At 37.3% G+C, this 17,333-nt stretch overlaps 1 protein-coding gene across 2 annotated transcripts in view; it reads left to right on the plus strand.

The window, feature by feature from the left end:
• LOC100642860 (alkaline phosphatase) overlaps positions 1-17,333 on the plus strand; it is a 221,775-nt gene that overhangs the window by 177,500 nt on the left and 26,942 nt on the right. For both annotated transcript variants that reach the window (XM_012315244.3, XM_048411195.1), the window contains exon 7: positions 3,580-3,774. In XM_012315244.3, the coding sequence (XP_012170634.3) occupies positions 3,580-3,774 (195 nt within the window). The remainder of the gene's footprint in view (positions 1-3,579; positions 3,775-17,333) is intronic.

Consider the following 17,333-nt stretch of genomic DNA (forward strand, 5'->3'; position numbering starts at 1 on the left):
TTGATCATCGTTGCTTATAAACCTTAATATAACTTTACCTTTATATGATTGGAATATTTTTTTCTGATAAATTTTGTTTGTGAAAAGCTTGATTTTACTTTTATAACAAAGCACGTATTTTCAAAAAATTAAATTTGCTGCTAGGTAAACTACTTGGAAAAGGTATGGAGGCGATTGTAGTACAATAGCTTTTTCAACGAAATCTTTGTCCTATGATTCAATAGCAATAGCGCTGTCCCATAGTGAAACTTCACGTCACTGTCGTGCATCAAATGCCAGGAAAAATCAATTAAAGCCATTGCATCTCTATTTCCAAACGAAAAGCGAAACGATGATATTTTTTGTAAGAAGAATTCATTCCATACAAGCTTTATGAAAATAACTAAAAAGCTTTGGTGAACACAGTGCAAATTGTACAAAACGAAATAGATACAGAAAGTGAAGCAATACTGCTTCATATAGCTCGCCTACGTTGAAACGCAAATTTTCATTTTTCCAGTTATTGCAACAACGAATTTTCCTTCTGCAAATGCACGCTACACACAATGCATATAGTATCATTTAATTTCATTATGCGCGTATTAAAACTTATACTTTTCATCACGCTCTGTGCACGTGTAATCGATGAAATGGAATTCACTCGGCTGAATGAAATGAAAAATACTTTTTCACGCTTTAATCTCTCGAAATAATTTTTGGCAATACTGTTGGATATTAATACTAGTTTCAATCCCAGAAGGATCGTTGCACGTAATATTTTCAATATCAGTTTTTCTTGGTCCATTAATTTTTTCGTTCCAAATCAAATTTACTCTTCGCCGTATGAGCATTCCGCTCTGAACTGCCTTTGGTTGACAGCCACGAGAAACGTTCACCAAACCACACAATGTTCGTTACACAAATTAATCATTCGCCAAAGTGCATGCTAGTGGCACACATACTTACTCTTCTAACACATAAATATCATGCTCTTGAATACGTGTTTCCATCGAGTGCAGAAGTGTTGTATGATTTTATAAAATATTTGTTCACCATCTCGTAGACATAAACAAGAAACTATATCGTTTTGTTGTCGATGAATCATTTTCACTTTTAAAGCAATTCGTTTGATACATTTCTCAATCTTAGACTGCAATGGATACGATATTTATTTACTGATATATCCAAGCAGAAATATCGTTCCACTTAGTGGGTTATTCGTAAACGTACTCATTCATGTTCTATCGCAATTGTTGATTTATTGGAACAACGTTTGCTACGGTAAACAGAGGCAAAGATATTCCACGGTATGTACTATTACCAATCGGCGTGGTTATATCACTATTCATCGACTGGAATCTAATTAAAGCTAAATTTCAACTTTCGCAAATAGACCATTTGTTATATTTTTAGTAGAATTTTCTCTATATAGCAGGATCCATTACCATTTCGACTAATGTAATTATACTCGTAATTAACTTCGACCCCTATGATCATTTCTAGTAACAAGGAGAGAAGCTGAGTCACAATGCATACTATAACAGTGAAACGGGGCAATGCGAATAATTATATTGAAATTCTCTGATTCTATTATTACGCATGGATTCGTGAATTTGATACGTTTCCGATAATAATGTGCACCTATAATAATGTGGTACTGAAATATTGCTGCATTTGACGAAGATGTTTTTGAAGTGATTAGTAATTATAAATTGCAAATATATTCGCGATAGATAAAAATAGCTTCTACTCGTTCGATTTAAAAATTACCTGTTTGTATAGGAGGAAGTCTACTGTATTCACGCGTTTCGATAGTTATAACAAAATCCTCTAAATAAATACGCATCTTATCGTTTTCTCTGTTAGTTTTGTTTCTAGAAGAAATTCATGTGTACCACAATTCCATTTAACCCCTCGATTGATCACGGTTTACGCAAATTCCTGATATCGAACGCAATACACACTATCGAACCATCGATTCTCCTCGCTTATATCGTTCACACCATCTTCCCTATCCCATTCAATCTTCTCCGTCGTCGTAAATACTGGTCATCGCAAATACGATACGGCGTATTCATTCACAAGTTTGGCGTAACGTGGTCGGGACAAAATTAATGCTCACCGGTAAAATCGGATCGTTGCAGTTAGCCATGGCGCCGTTTAGTCGAGCCAAGCGATACGGCATACCATTGGGTCTTTTAACGCGATAGCCTAAGATCGAACTGCAGAATGTCTCGTTTCATCCTTGATTGCTTCGATCCACCCTGCAACCGAATTCGATTCCACACTCTCGATTCAATTTTCGCTCCCTTGAACGCGTGCACGCTTCCGATTCTACGTAATATCGATCCTGCCATTCTCGATCGTTTCTAAGTGGCGTACTGGTGAACTTTAAGTCGAACTTTCAGTAATCCATTCCGGAGGCAACGTCGTTTGCTCGCTCGATAATTGAATCCGGGATTCTTGCGGATCGTTCTGAATAATTAGCGTTAACTGCCAATGACCATGGTACTTTCACAAACGCGAGTTCGACGGTAATGCTGATGATGCTCGTTTCCCCTGCGTTGGATCTCTAATTTCGTCCCTAGTTTTGTTCCTTCTTTTATCTGATTTTCGCCATCCCTTCACAGTGACAGGAAAAAGGATAAGGCCTTTTTCACACGGCGATACGTCTACCGCGATACGTCTATGTTGGATACCGATGTTACGTTATTTATTATGAAAAGGTTAATATGATGATCCTATAATGAACGATGTATAATCGGTATTCGTGATAGGCTTATCGCGTAAGTGTGTCGTCATCGCAAGAAGGCTAGAAGACATGCGAACTGTTAATAATATTTTCCTAACGGAGAATAAATAACTATTTTTCTGCGAAAGTATATTCTTTCATAAACAGCGACGTTAAATAAAATGTCACGAATATAGCTTAGCTAGCGTATCAAAGGGTTAATTTTTAAATTCGCTTCTCGTGAAATCTGTAACGTCGTCGTTGTGTCGAGTCAGTTGAGTGTGAAGCGTTTGACGTCAGAAATGTGCATTTGTTCTTTTGTTTATACTATACTTTATAGCTTTTAGGAAGTTATAAAAGTTTGTACTTCACTTTTCTTTTAACTTTAAAGATATTAAAGTCGTTGACGAGATTATAGGTAGCTTTCTGTAACGTGACAATATTGATTTTAAAGTTACTCGCGTCTGGAGTTTTTCATAGTACACGTAAAGTTGATTCTAAATTGAATAGAACTTGTTGGCCGGTTAGCTCTGTCAAAGGATATTTCATGCCATGTGATTCGCTGTGCCAACTTTCGATCAAATTGAATTATCGCGTCAAATTATCGCGTTAATTGATATTTATGTTAACAGCTAAAGCTTAATAGCTAACAAAATTCAACTGATGCCAGATGATTTTATGTTCAATTTCGGCCTTCAAATCATACTTTATTTAAAATTATTTTCGATAGCGACTATTTTTCTCAATAATTTACAGTAAATTTTTCGGGGATTATTCGCTTGTATCCTCATACTATGACCGTTCGCTATACTAACTACATTTCCCTAGACATCTAATTCAACACGAAAGGTCTATTTGCTTGTCTCCAGGTGGCAGAATCGATCACGCGCATCACTATAACAATGCCTATCGAGCGTTAGACGAAACACTGGCGCTGGAGGAAGCCGTGAGAGCGGTGATGAAGGAAGTGGACTTGTCAGAGACGCTTCTCGTCGTAACGGCGGATCATTCGCACGTACTCACGCTTGGTGGCCTAGCGACGCATCGTGGTAATCCTATATTTGGTAAGTGAAGCGATAAATCAATATTCGATAGTTCCATAATCTGTACTGGCAACCGAAACGATTCACTGCGTACCGATAACTATCGATATATGTTGAAAATTTGCAACAAATAGCCCAGAAATTATTTCTCGTAGCACGTAAACTTATGTTTATACGCTGCGATAATTCGTGCCATTGTTTAAAATACTACGCAATAATCTTTAACAATAAGAGGATCTTGAAGCCCCCCGTGATGATATATTTAATCTGCAGCTCATTTATAATTTTACCAACACCGATTTCCACAATCGTAGACGCCTCGAAATTTATAAACTTGCTAACCTTTAAGTTTCCCCAAGTTTGCCCAAGAGCGGCTACAGCAATGGGAGATTTAAGTTTTACCAACACGATTAAAACTTGTACATATCTTTTAATTCAGCTCATCGTTACATTTCATTTCTCTACTATAACAACAAGTTTCACAATATGAGCGCGGCTAAGTGCGCACATTATTTTCGCGCAACAACGCGAGCTTTCGTGCACAAGAGTGGCCTATCACATTCAGATAATACAGATTTTCAGAAAAGCGAGTTTACTTTAATGTAGTTTAACTTAATATATGTCGGAGATGGAGAGACACCGGAGCCTTCCGTCGAAAACCGGGGAAAAACCCCTAATATTGTAGTTTGGATTCCGCCATAGCCGTAGTTAAACAATCACCGTCCTTCAGCCCAATTGTAATTGCCTGCAATCTATGAGAATGAGTTTGGGTTCGAGGTGACAACCAGTCACCGAACGTAGCCGCGGTCAAGGGACGAACATTTTCTAACAAAGTCATGGAAAAGTCTATAGCCCTCCATAAAAAGAAATAGTTGTAACGGCACTCGACAGTAAGCACACTAATGGTTTCTGTCTCATGGTTCGCCATAAGCAGACCCTATTTTATGGGTAGGTCATTTTCTTTTTTTTTTTTCTTTTTTTTTATCTTTGTTTATTAGTTCCAGGTTATTTACATATTTTTTTTTACATTATTTTTTTTCCAGAATAAACGCTGAATTCTAATTGTAGGGTGGTACAGGCAAGAGTACCGATACGCGACGGTACGACGTAGCCATGCATTATTACATTCTTTTCTCTTTTTTTTTTAAGATTATTATTGTTAAATAAAATAAAATTAAGCCGCTGTTGCGCTGTGCTTATGTACGATATTTTAATTTATGTCCTGAAAGCCTGGACGCAAAAACAGGACAGTTGTTATGGGTAGGTCAATTGCCGGTTGTCGAGACATATTCGCAAAACATCTGCAGCCAGCCTAATGACCCGTCATAAACCCTAAACCTTGATTAACGAAAATAGGCAAACAGTCTTTTCCGTGAAGGACACTTCCAAAGACTGATCAATTAACAACAACGGCAATTTCCCTCACTCTCCGAACGAAGACTTGTCTCCACGAATATAAAAGACCTGGTGCCGCTAGAGAGTGGTTCTGTTTTTCCTAGACCGCGTCACCGAGAGAGCTTCGAGTACGATTTCATCTAAGGTATCATTTCGATAAAGTGCTTACTTCGCGTGCTAACTGAGAGTACCACCTAGGCGTTGCCGACGAGTAAAGAATAAAAGAGTCCCGTTGACCGCGTATTCGTTATCGAACCTCAGACTATTATCATTCGCATCGCGAGTACCTAACCGTCGCAGTATATTTGTCAAGTCTCACATCTCCATACTTGTGTTAATAAACTCTGGATCACACCTCGACAATGGCTACTACTGGTGAAGATTCGTTGCCTGCCCACACCTTCAATCCTACTGATTCTCCGACATATATATATATGTAGTATCGTGGAAAAGGGCCTAAGAAAAATGTCTAGTTAACCATAAACAATGTCACGAGAGCCGAGGCGCCGTCGGGTCCATCAATGTGTCGTCGGTCCTTTCAAGTGAATAGTTTCGTAGAAAAGGCCTACGTAACCCTGGCCACGGGTGTTTGAGGAACACATGCGTGGTAGGGCGAAAAAAGATAAAGGGAAGCTAGAGACAGTGTCAGTTAGAAGTCGTACAGTGTGCGTTGAGAAGTCAGAGAGAGTGAGTGCAGAAGCCGGAAAGTGTGAGTGGAAGAACCGGAGAGTATGAATGGGGAAGTTGAGAGCCGAGTATGATAATAAGACGTACGACAGTATTGTAATCAGTTCGTTGTATTACTATATAATAATATACTATATAATATATACTATATACTATATACTATATACTATATACTATATATTACTATATAATATTACTTGTTATACCAAACATCATTACTTGTCCTTACTCTAAGATCCATTAAGTTACTACATATATATATTAATCCTTGTACAAGGTACAGGTGCAAGCAATCATACAGTTGTAAAGCAGTGCAACAAAAGAAAACAAACGACACAAAATTATTTAGTGAACTGATAACAAAAAAAAAAAAAAGAAAAAAGAAAGAGAGAGAAAAAATAATGCAATTTCTATGAACAGTTCCGTAGGTCGAAGCTTAGGTTTCGAAATACAATCTGGATGAAACATAAGGATCGTGCCTAGCACAAATAACTCTGCTATTATCTTCCCTCCGATATTTCGCGGATCCATTATTAACATCGTTATTTCTTTCACAGAATACATAGAAAAAGAAAGAGAAAGAGAGATAGAGAGAGAGAGAGAGAGGGAGAGAGAGAGAGATGAAAACAAAACGCGTTCCCGATCGTGCTAGTCAGAGGCGGTACGATAGCGTATCTTCCGATCAAAAATCATCAATGTAATTAAAATCTCGCCGTTGGACAGAAGCAACGAAGCTTCCGTTCTCGATATTAAATTCGCAAGAAGTATGGATTAAATTAAATTCCTGAACATCATTTACAATAATCCTTGCGACTAAAAATCCACGGTTTTGTTAAAAATTAATTAAAAAAAACTGACTATGTAAAAAGTCGTCTCGCTGCATTTCACTTCTTTATCCAAATAAAAAATTGCATCGTTTGGTGGAAAATATGGGTCTCCGTACGATTATCATGATATCAATTTACCATTTTTCGAAGAGAATCTCAATTAATTTATTTTCGTTCGCAACGAAACTCGTTACATTCGTAAAATGTGTAGGAGCGTCGTAAGATCATGATCGATAGTAAGAGAATACCGAGCATCAGGATTGTTGATTAGCATGAAGAACGAGCTGAATAAAATTCAATTTTACTGGAGGATTCCACAATGAAGAATATAGACGTTCGATCCGTGATTAAATTAAATCGCGAAAGAATGCAAAGCGCATTCTTCGATGCTGAATCTCTTACCAGAGTCGATCAACCTCATTCACGGATGGTCTTACGATCTAAAACCGAATCAAACGAAGAAATTAATATCGGTGACCCTGCTGACAATTTAATTTTCTTTCCAAACTAGTTCTCTGATTCGTGACTGGCCTAATTTTGTTTCACGCTCGCCTTCCGTCTATTCTTATTGGTCTTTCATTTGTCCCTTTTTCATTGAATCGACTAACTTCTCGACGAGAAACGATCCTGTATAACAAAAGATCTGAAACAATGTTATCGTTATTGAAACGCGACATGAAACGCCACGTTCGAAACAGAACGACGCCGAGAATGTCAATGGAATATACATAATACCGAGGACGTTGACGATATACATCTGCATTGATCATTTTACCGTCCGTTTTTCGACTATTGATCGTTCGAAACTTTTCGATGCGACACGCCAGTAAAACAGCAAAAGTAGCGAAACAAGAGACCGTCGTCCATCAACGTCCTCGCTGAATGCATAATGCGCTGCAGGATTTGCAACGTTCGATTTCGGATGGGCCACGGTTGGTCGCAAAGGGAAAAAGCGTATTTAACGGTGAGTGACGAGTCTGTTTCGGCCGGTTGGTTCGATGAAATTCGAGCATGATTCTGTATTCAAGCCGCGAAAAGGAGAAAAGATCGGGGACCCCGCCAATAATTTATCCGGTTTGGCTTCGTTTCTGTCGGGTTTGCCTCGTCTCGTCGAATGACCGGAAAAGGTCGCATGGCAATCCAATACCAGGTAAGTGATTCGGTACACCATTTTATATACCCTCCAGTCACTTCTTCATCGCGTCTGGAAGGGCGGAACGTCCCTCCAATTCCAAGGTCCCCAGCTTCAATGCGATCCAATCTTCTTGGACAAGCCTGTGCGAACGGAATCGGAACGTTTGTCCGTGCTTAAATCGAATCGCGGCGAGAAATGCAAAGGATAGTTTTTGTGGCTGGTGCGTGAATCGTCTGGCTCGTTCGAATCCCTCGATCTCATTTTCTACGGTGTCTGGACCGCCTCTCTCGTTCGTTCGTTTCCACAGTTCTAGCCACAGCGATGGTTCGATAGGCAAAAGGAAGGTTGTTGTTCTAAATAACGCGAAACGATTTTGACCCTTTTCGGAAATTCGCCGGATGGAGATTCGGGATTCTATAGCTCTACGGGGTGCTATTTCGCCGGAAGTTGCCAAAAAACAGTTTCGTTTTCGTCCCGTTGAAAGGCCAAGGGCGTGCAGAAATATGGGGAAACCGTAAATCGCTACTATAATAGTTTTTGGCTTTCTGTTTTTTCTTTATTATTTCTACTCTCGATCGTAGAAAAATTCGAAAAATCAAAAGGCAAAACCAGAGACGAGAGCATGCTTTACTCGTGCCAGTTTTACCATCGATTTTTCAAATTAAATTTCCAGAAACAGGTTGGTCACACGAGAACACGCCTACCCGATCAAAGACTGTGCCAACCTGCCCGACCCTACCTACTTATAATTAACAGACACACCAAAAAGTATACTAACCATCCTACCTAGCGCTATATTTAAAAAATAGCAAAACAGGCACACCAACACACTCGCTCCACGATTCTCACACAAACGCTCGGGCGCAAAGGTCCTACACTAGAGAGGACGTCCCGGGACGCCTCCGACACCCAAGCTTAACATACAACATGCACACTCTAATTTACGTACCATTTTCCTGAAATCAATTGACGAAGGTTAGTGACCATTGCGTAAAACGTGATAAAATACGTCTGAGGAAATTATATCGTCAAAATAAATGTAAGTAAACTTGGAATTATAATTGACGACAATATTAAAAGCGTGGTTACACTTAATCGTGTGGGTGATATTATTACAAATTGTGATTGTATCGAGACGTAAATTGTATGGATATATGTCTCAACATTTTTAATATGTGAGGTTGTAACGAATGAGAAGAAGCGACGTAATTCCCGGGCCTAATCACACATACACAATGTGGAAAATACGTCATGCACAATACTAACACATCGTCAGTCGCTTAGAAATTATTATATTAAATATGATCATCGTGCCCAATGTCTTTCTCCCATTCAAGTAGCACCTGGGCACGTGAATGAGATCCTGACAATGGGCACGGAAAGGGTTAAACCTGAAAATCCTGATCTAAAAAAATGATTAGTTTGTGTAATTTTTATTTAACGGACTAACGTTCTTCGATTTTATATTTTACTACTTCGTTTCTGATTAAATATACTTTATTAATTTAATAGTAAGTACGTAACTCTACTTTATTAATTTAATAAATCAGAACAAAATTTTAATATTGCAAAAAAGGTAGCGTTAAGAGAAAAAGATTGAGACTCAATCAAATGGAATTATTGACTCGAAATATATTACTAAGAAAGAAATAATCTCAGGCGATTTCTTTATCAAAGCATATACTCGAAAGTGTAGAAACAGTGTTCAAAATAATTGCTTTGATTAAAAAATCTGCCTGTCGCGATGTGTCTTCTTGCACGTAAAATTTCACACATTCTTGTACGGCAAAAAATGAATTTTAACTCATATTTTAAATTCTACCCGGAGTGAAGCAAACGAACGTGACTTAACATTGTCACGATCAGTTCATTGCTTAAGATCAAGTATGTTTATATCACACAGGTATATTCGTGTAGATGGTGTAATTTACCATTTGCAAATATTCATTCGGCATATTAGCATGCATATTTATAAATAACACGAATATATTTTAAAATGTATATGTTTTAATTATTAAAAACCAATTATAATCACGACATGCAAGAAGACCTATCCTAAACTAATTAATTTGAAAAAAGCGTGTTACTACTCGCGGATATAAAATATACCCGCGGTCACTATGCTTGCAAAAAATTCTACGTAATACAACCGGTCACTCGTGCCGATTGGGTCCTTTCATCCTACGACATGATTGAGTGACCGGAGGTACAGAAATGCATGCGACTCACCGTTCGAAGCGGAGAAATAGCGAACGTACCAAGGATGCTGTGCTACCCCAGCGAATATCATCAGGGAGACTAATATCAGGCAGGAACCGTTGAAAGGCCAATGGTAGAAATGAAGGTTGCGAAAAATCTGTTACAAAACAAAACACGATGAGTAATTACTAACTATTTGAAGAGTTTTAGAGATAATGAGAAATGAGCGTTTATTAACTTTAGTAACTTTAGTAATGATAAAGATTGAAGTTCTTATAAACCATGATAGGTATTAAAACTGAAACTCTAATATAAATGTTTAAAATCTAAAAATTAAGAATCTAATCATTTCCGATACATGTTATTCATTTTTTTCATAATTCGGTATTAAGACTTTAACACTTATTTTATTTTATGAAACAACAACCTGAAAAGGTCCTACACTCCCAAATTTTTAAACATTGTAAATTAATGACATGAATGTTATAAGTAATAGTCTAATTGTTGTAAATTAATGGTATAGATGTTATAAAATAATGGCTTAAATATTATAAATTATTAGTTTAAATGTTGTAATTTCATGGTCTAAATGTTATAAATTAATAACTTAAATGTTATAAAGTAATAGTTTAAATGTTATTAATTAACGATATAAATGCTATGAATCAATAGTTTAAATGTAATAAATTAATGGTTTAAATGTTTTAAATTAATAGCTCAAATGTTATTAATTAATAGTTTAAATGTAAGAAAATAATGGTTTATATGTTATAAATTAATAGCTTAAATGTTATAAAGTAATAGTTTAAATGTGATAAATTAATGACTTAAATGTTATAAATTAATGGCTATTTAAAAATTTGTAGATTAATAACGGAAATGTTATAAATTGATAATTTAATTAATTAAAGTCAGAAAAGTCTACTTCAAGTTTTTCGGTAAATGTTCAATTTTCAACAATTCTTATAAAATGTCAAGTTAATATTTTATATTATTCAACGAATATTGTTGCAATGTTTGCTTCAAAATTAATAATAAAGGCGATAGTTGTGCTTCATTTCTATTAGAGTTTTCTTAGAGCATTCTTCTAATCCGAATTTTCTTTCCACGCTTAAAACACGTTACGATCATAAAAACTGAAGGCAATATTTTGTTATTGTTTTATTGTCTATTATCTAAAGCTTGAAGAAACCATATATTTACGAAATCCATCTGCTAAATAGAAAGTCCATTTTTCCAATGACCATCAGGTAAATATGAAATATGAATAAATCTCCTGCTATGTGAAGTTTCAAGATTGTACAAATTAGGTTCGCACATTTTTTAAACACATCCGATGCTCAATCTATTCACTTCTTCAATACCATATCCTTGCTATCAAAAGAAATTTCTCAAATATTATAACTGTTACTGAATAATTTTGAGTTATACAAAGAAGTGAAATCATCGACAAAAAGCATCGTAAATTTTTCCCTCAGAATGAACTCTTCATTACTTTCATTGCCATGTTTTAGACATTTTGAAGCAAGAGGCCAAAATAGTTGTGGAAGAACTACTTTTTTCATGTTTCACAGTTATCCGTAAAATATAAAATTTAATTCCATTGTTACATTTTTCTCTACATACTACCAATTATCGTAAAACTAGAAGCGACCCATTCGAGTCGTGCATAAAATACAAAACTCCCAAAAATTTAGCAAAGTAACGCTGCGAGATATGTACGCAGTCATTAAGGAAGTTTATTGGCCGTCGTAAGGTGGTGCATGTAATTGACAGATGAATTAAAGCCGCTGGAAACGTTCCAGAAGAACGCTGGAGGTTTTCCAGGTTCGTACGAAAAAATGTGCTAAAACGGCCGTCTCGTGTATTGCCAGTGTAGAAATGTTGTATTGCAAGCAATCTTTGACCCAAAAATATAAAATATAACGAGATCTTTATTTAAATGATGATAATGCTTCTCACTTAATGCGAGCCGATTCCCTAAAATCCTGAACTCTGTTTCTCGCTCGCAACTCTTTCGTGGCCCATAAGTAAGTTTCAGCTTCTCAATTACACCTCATATTTTTGCTGCATATAGATAAATGCCCACGTGGCACCATGCATACCGAATCTCCACGTGAATTCTACGAGTTGCTTCTCATTCGTTATTGCTCGTTCGTTACTCTACCATAAACATTCACTCTCATTTTTGATAAATTCGAACCTACAAGTACCTCGAAATCGACACAAATTCTCATTTTCACATCGATGTACCTGACGTGGAAAAATGATACCGAATATTCCATCGAGCGTTAACATTCGTTAGTTTCATAGATCTAGATGCCTTTCTTTCTTTCTTTTTTTCTCTCGTGATCGATTTAAATATTGTTTCTTCTTACAGAACGATTCGCGCGTAAGAACGTTACGTTCCCTGTTAACGAAACGTTCCATTAATTATTAATGTCACGTGTCGCGACAATTCAAACGTCGCCGACGACTGAGATAAATCAAAAACGTCGGAGAATTCGTGTATCCGAAGCTCTTAGCGCAAGAATCGATGGATATTCAGGCGGTCTAGGCTGCGTGGAACGTGCTAGGAATGCTTGAGAACCCCGCGGTAGAATTTTGCATTTAACAGTCACGATAGCGCGGTTAAATATAAAAGTAGAGAATTCGCCGCACGCTGTCGGATAAATTCATGTAAACTCGTGATTTTTCCCCGTGTTCCATATTTTAGGCGGCCCCTTGACTCGCTAAGTAGCCGTTATCGGCTCCTTCGAATCGTGATCGCGATTCGTTCTTCTCGCGGAGCTCGATACAACGACGGTAAGAACGGAATTTTTCGCCGATGACCGAGAAACGCCTGAGATTCACGACGCGTCCCCTGCTCGCTTCCAACAGGGTAAAATTCCAACAGGATAGTTAACATCAAGGGTTGCGCGGAATGTAGGTACAGCAGGGTGAAAAGGGTGTGCGATATTTTGTCGCGAATTTGTGGCGGAGATATGGCGCATAGCTTTTTGTGCGTTACCGTTGTTGGTATAATTTTGGTTTGTATATTCTAGATGGTGTAGAAATGCGTTTGTGTTTTGGAAATATTTTGGTCATTCGCTTCGTCGCAAAGAGCGTTACGGATGGTAGTATTTTTTTTAGGTCGCGCTCGATGTTTGTCGAAGCAATAGTTTGTGTAGTTACAAAAATTCAGCAAATATTAATAAACGTTGCTTGCAAAAATAATGTAGTGAACACGATAATAACAAACGCAAAATTATAAGTTACCGTGATAAAATTTCATTTAATTCATCCATCACAGTACGGGAAATTTATGAACCGGTAGTCACTGTTTGTGACTATATGTATGACTCAATATGAAAATGAAAAATGGAAATAATAAGAATGAAATTACTTTCTGTCATTTATATGGGCTATAAAGATGAATGTTACACTGCTATCTCGGTAGCTGTCTCGAATATTTTACGAATCACCCTTGTTGATCATTCGTGTCTATGCATAAGAAATTTCTGACACGACATGATTCAAGTATCTTAATAACTTTCAACGACTTCATAAATTGAGCCGTATATCGAGCAGCTGGTTTAATCTATATATTTTTCAACGGTTCGAAAACCGCTAATATTCGCCATTTTTATTGGTTGCCTCCACAACGATTTCGACATTTGTCGACCGAGTTTCAGTTCATCGAAAGTTAAATTGGTTAGGATCGGGAACGAAATGGTTCTCTTTGTTTTTTGTTTTTTTTTCTTCTACGAGATCGACGTTTTTTTATTACAAAACGCTATTTTTTGTTGAAACTTGAAACGAATATGGAATTCTGCGATAGAGGCCGTTATTTTGTCAATTCTGTCATCCAGTGTGCTATGCTATCGATGTAGTACCGTATGTTTCATGTATATATTTAAACGACGAAACTATTGAAGCCTTTAAAACTAGTGTTTGAAGAAACCTACGAGTTCGATATATCCGTGAAAGTCAAATTCTCGTGTATTTTGTCGTTCGAAGCTAAAAGAAAAATTATCAGGCATCTCTAATTGATGAAATCTCAGTGATCCACATAGAGCCTTGTAAAATACTTGATATACGTGCTATTAACGCAATGCATTTCGTATTCACGCAAATAACACTACACCGGCATTCTTCTATGTTCCATTAACTATCGCTCGTTCAGAAATCTGCAAGTAGATTTTAAGTACCTTGCAGTAAGAAAGAATCATTGTTCCGTCGTTTGTCACGAGAAGAAACCTTCATCAAAGAAACAGCGAATCCCATTTACATCTGAACCAGCGGTCGCGGTAGCGAATCCATTAAGCCGCCACTCTATCCCGGAAACCCTATCGCGACGCTCGCTACATTTCTCCCAACGCGACGCGCGCCGCGACGTGCCGTCGTCGCGTTTTATTCCTCCGACCAGGGCGTTACGTCGATACGTGTGTAACTAACATGTGACGATATTTCATCGTCGAGATTCTCTGACCAGGCCACGAGATCGTTGTCGGCTCGAATTCCATGTCCGGACGTGTCGCGACAAAAACCCACCAGTTTCCCTGATGGATATTGCTTTGTTTTCACGTCGATGTATCGTGACGAAGTGACCAAAGAAAAGCTGGGTTACGTGATCCTCATCCATAATAACGGTAATGGATATAACGCGTTACATTACATGGTGGATAGCTTCCCAGAGAGATGTTAGTTTGAATCATCAAGATCTGATAAATCGAGATGCATTTTTCCTTTATTCTGTCTGTCTGTCTGTCTCTCTCTCTCTCTCTCTCTTTCTCTCTGTCTCTGTCCCTCTTTCTCTCTTATGTTTCTGAGTTGCCTTACTATAACGATCGTTTGAATATGGAGGCTTGCCATTTGTGCGATACAACGGCGAGAAATGACGTTAAAAGGGATACGCGTGGAATCTCGTTAACGTTCGACGCGATGTCAGAAAATATGAAACACACAGGGGAAAAATAAAAGTCCATGCTCGGTGGGACGAACGAATTTCCTCGCGTCTCGTGTATATTCACGCAGGAAACGATGGCAACCCATAAAGCAGGTCGATCGTCGATAATGTAACGTGGAAACAACGAAGATCGGTGAGCCAACCCTTCGAGGAAATTATTTACGAAATTGATTATCATTATAGTGGTGAGGAAGGGAAGGGTGATTTTTTTTGTTAGAGGAATGGTGTTAGTGGAGGTATCCATTAACAAAAGCAGCATATACTTTATGTTATAAATTAACTTTAAACAGCGTCATTTTTTAAAAAAGATTTCGCGACGTTACTTTTACCTCTAGATAACGTTTTTTTTACAAAATATCGGAATTATCGATAATTTCAATCGTATGTTATTGGTGAAAAGATCCAAGACAAAATTTAGATTCATTCGTTTTACCAATCACTGCATAGACAAGCGATACGCAATCACGGAAATTGATCGCGGTCCGATAAGAATTGGTGGACTTCTCATTAGCATCATCGTACTAACACGTGCGAGTTTGCTTACTGGAATTTAACCGTGGTGCTTCGAACGGAACGCCAAATGGGCTTCGATCCCTTGAAATTCACTAGTAGGAAGATGATACGTTAGACGCAAGAGAATTTGGTTAGCCAGCCGGGTTTCAAATTGTTTCTACTCCAGTGCAGTCGTAAATAGTAGCAAATCCCTACACGAAACATTAGTTACATATGGAATTTCCATTAAATTCTTAGCAAATTATGCAGCACTAAACTTTGATTCGTGGCTACAGTGCTGTTGTATGAAATTTCAAATTCCGCAACGCGATCGAACAAGGAGGAAAATAATATAATTTGCACAAAATGTACTCCGTTCCATTGTAATATCGCAGTAAATAAATTTTCAACGGTCGCTAGAAACTATTAAAAATGATTTCAAGCAATCCATTGCACACGTCAGTTGTAGTTTTCTTCGATTTTATTATTTCGTGTTGCGACGAAAACAATCGGTACGACGTGCGCAGCGTGCGAAACCCGAGCCGCTGAAACTCTTTTAAAGCTCGAAACTAGTTTCTTCCGCCAATCATCCGGTCAGCAAACAGCTGAACTTCCACTTGTTCCGAAGAAACTACTTATGATCGTGGTACGCCTTCGAATCGAGCTTCCACTAATCTTTCGGTACAGTTTGGGAAAACCGGGAAAAGAGAAATTATTTTTACTTATCACAATCCGTTGATCTCATTTATCTTACACTTGGTAATAGAAACACAATTTACGGAAGCACATTGAATTAGTTATTTTTATGTACGTTTAATCATTAGATTGTCGCTCGTGTCAAGAGAGTTTTCTCCCGTTTTGAAGGAATTTTCATTTCTCGAGAACAGGTAAAAATCGTTTTTCATGTTTTATAAGATTTAAAGGTTTCCCAAGAGACCGGATAAAATTCCGTAAAAGGATTAGATGTCTAGTACTATCCTTACGGTCCCACGAGTAAGCAACTTGTCAGCAGGAATTCTACGTAATTGATTTTTCCTGACAGCAGTATAAATTAATGACACTCGAACAACCAACGATTCTCTTCGAGAAATCACGATTTCCGATTATAATCAATAGTTCTGAAAAAATTCGACGTGCTATCATTGGGCAACGTTACAATTCCAAACGATTCATCGTGTTTCGATCGTTTGTAAATAGGCAGGTAATTAGGAAAATAATTAGGTTCTTAGATTGAAATTCAAGTTTTTAGAATGGTTTTAAAATTGAAAGAAAATTGGTAAGAAGGGCGGCTTTGAAACTATTATGTTCTGCTATTAATATAAGAGAATGAGTTAAACACAAGGCTTATTAATTATTTGCGCATACGCTATTTTCCTACTTGTAATCGCGAAGTTCTCTTTTATTTGATAAAATAAGGACAAAAGCTGTCGTAGTGTAGAACAGGTCGATTTATGGCGTAGCTCGTAGAATATGATGCTTACAGGCGAGTAAGATAGAACCGTGCATAGTAAAGTAAGTAGAAGAAGAGGATTTACGATAAAATACGTATAATAGAGGGTTTTTAGTACAAGGAATATGATGACGCGTGATCATGGTTTCCATGGGGATTTTCAGTAAATATTCTGTCATACTTCCTAGCTTTGTAAGTAAATTAATTTCGTACACATTCTGACTATTAAATGGACGGTTCTAACGTACATTTGCTTCTGTAACTTCGATGTCTTCGTTGTATTTTTTAATACGTTAATTATTATTATCTAATCGTCAATGCTCAAACGTAAGAGTTATCGTTAAATAGATATACATGTTCATTAGTTTTAATTACAAAATTACAGAATGATTGGAAAGAGAAAAAATAAAACACAGCCGAACAAACGAAATAATGTGTCGTCTGAAA

The sequence above is a fragment of the Bombus terrestris genome, chromosome 12 (genome assembly GCF_910591885.1).
Source record: "Bombus terrestris chromosome 12, iyBomTerr1.2, whole genome shotgun sequence".
Lineage (NCBI taxonomy): Eukaryota > Metazoa > Arthropoda > Insecta > Hymenoptera > Apidae > Bombus > Bombus terrestris.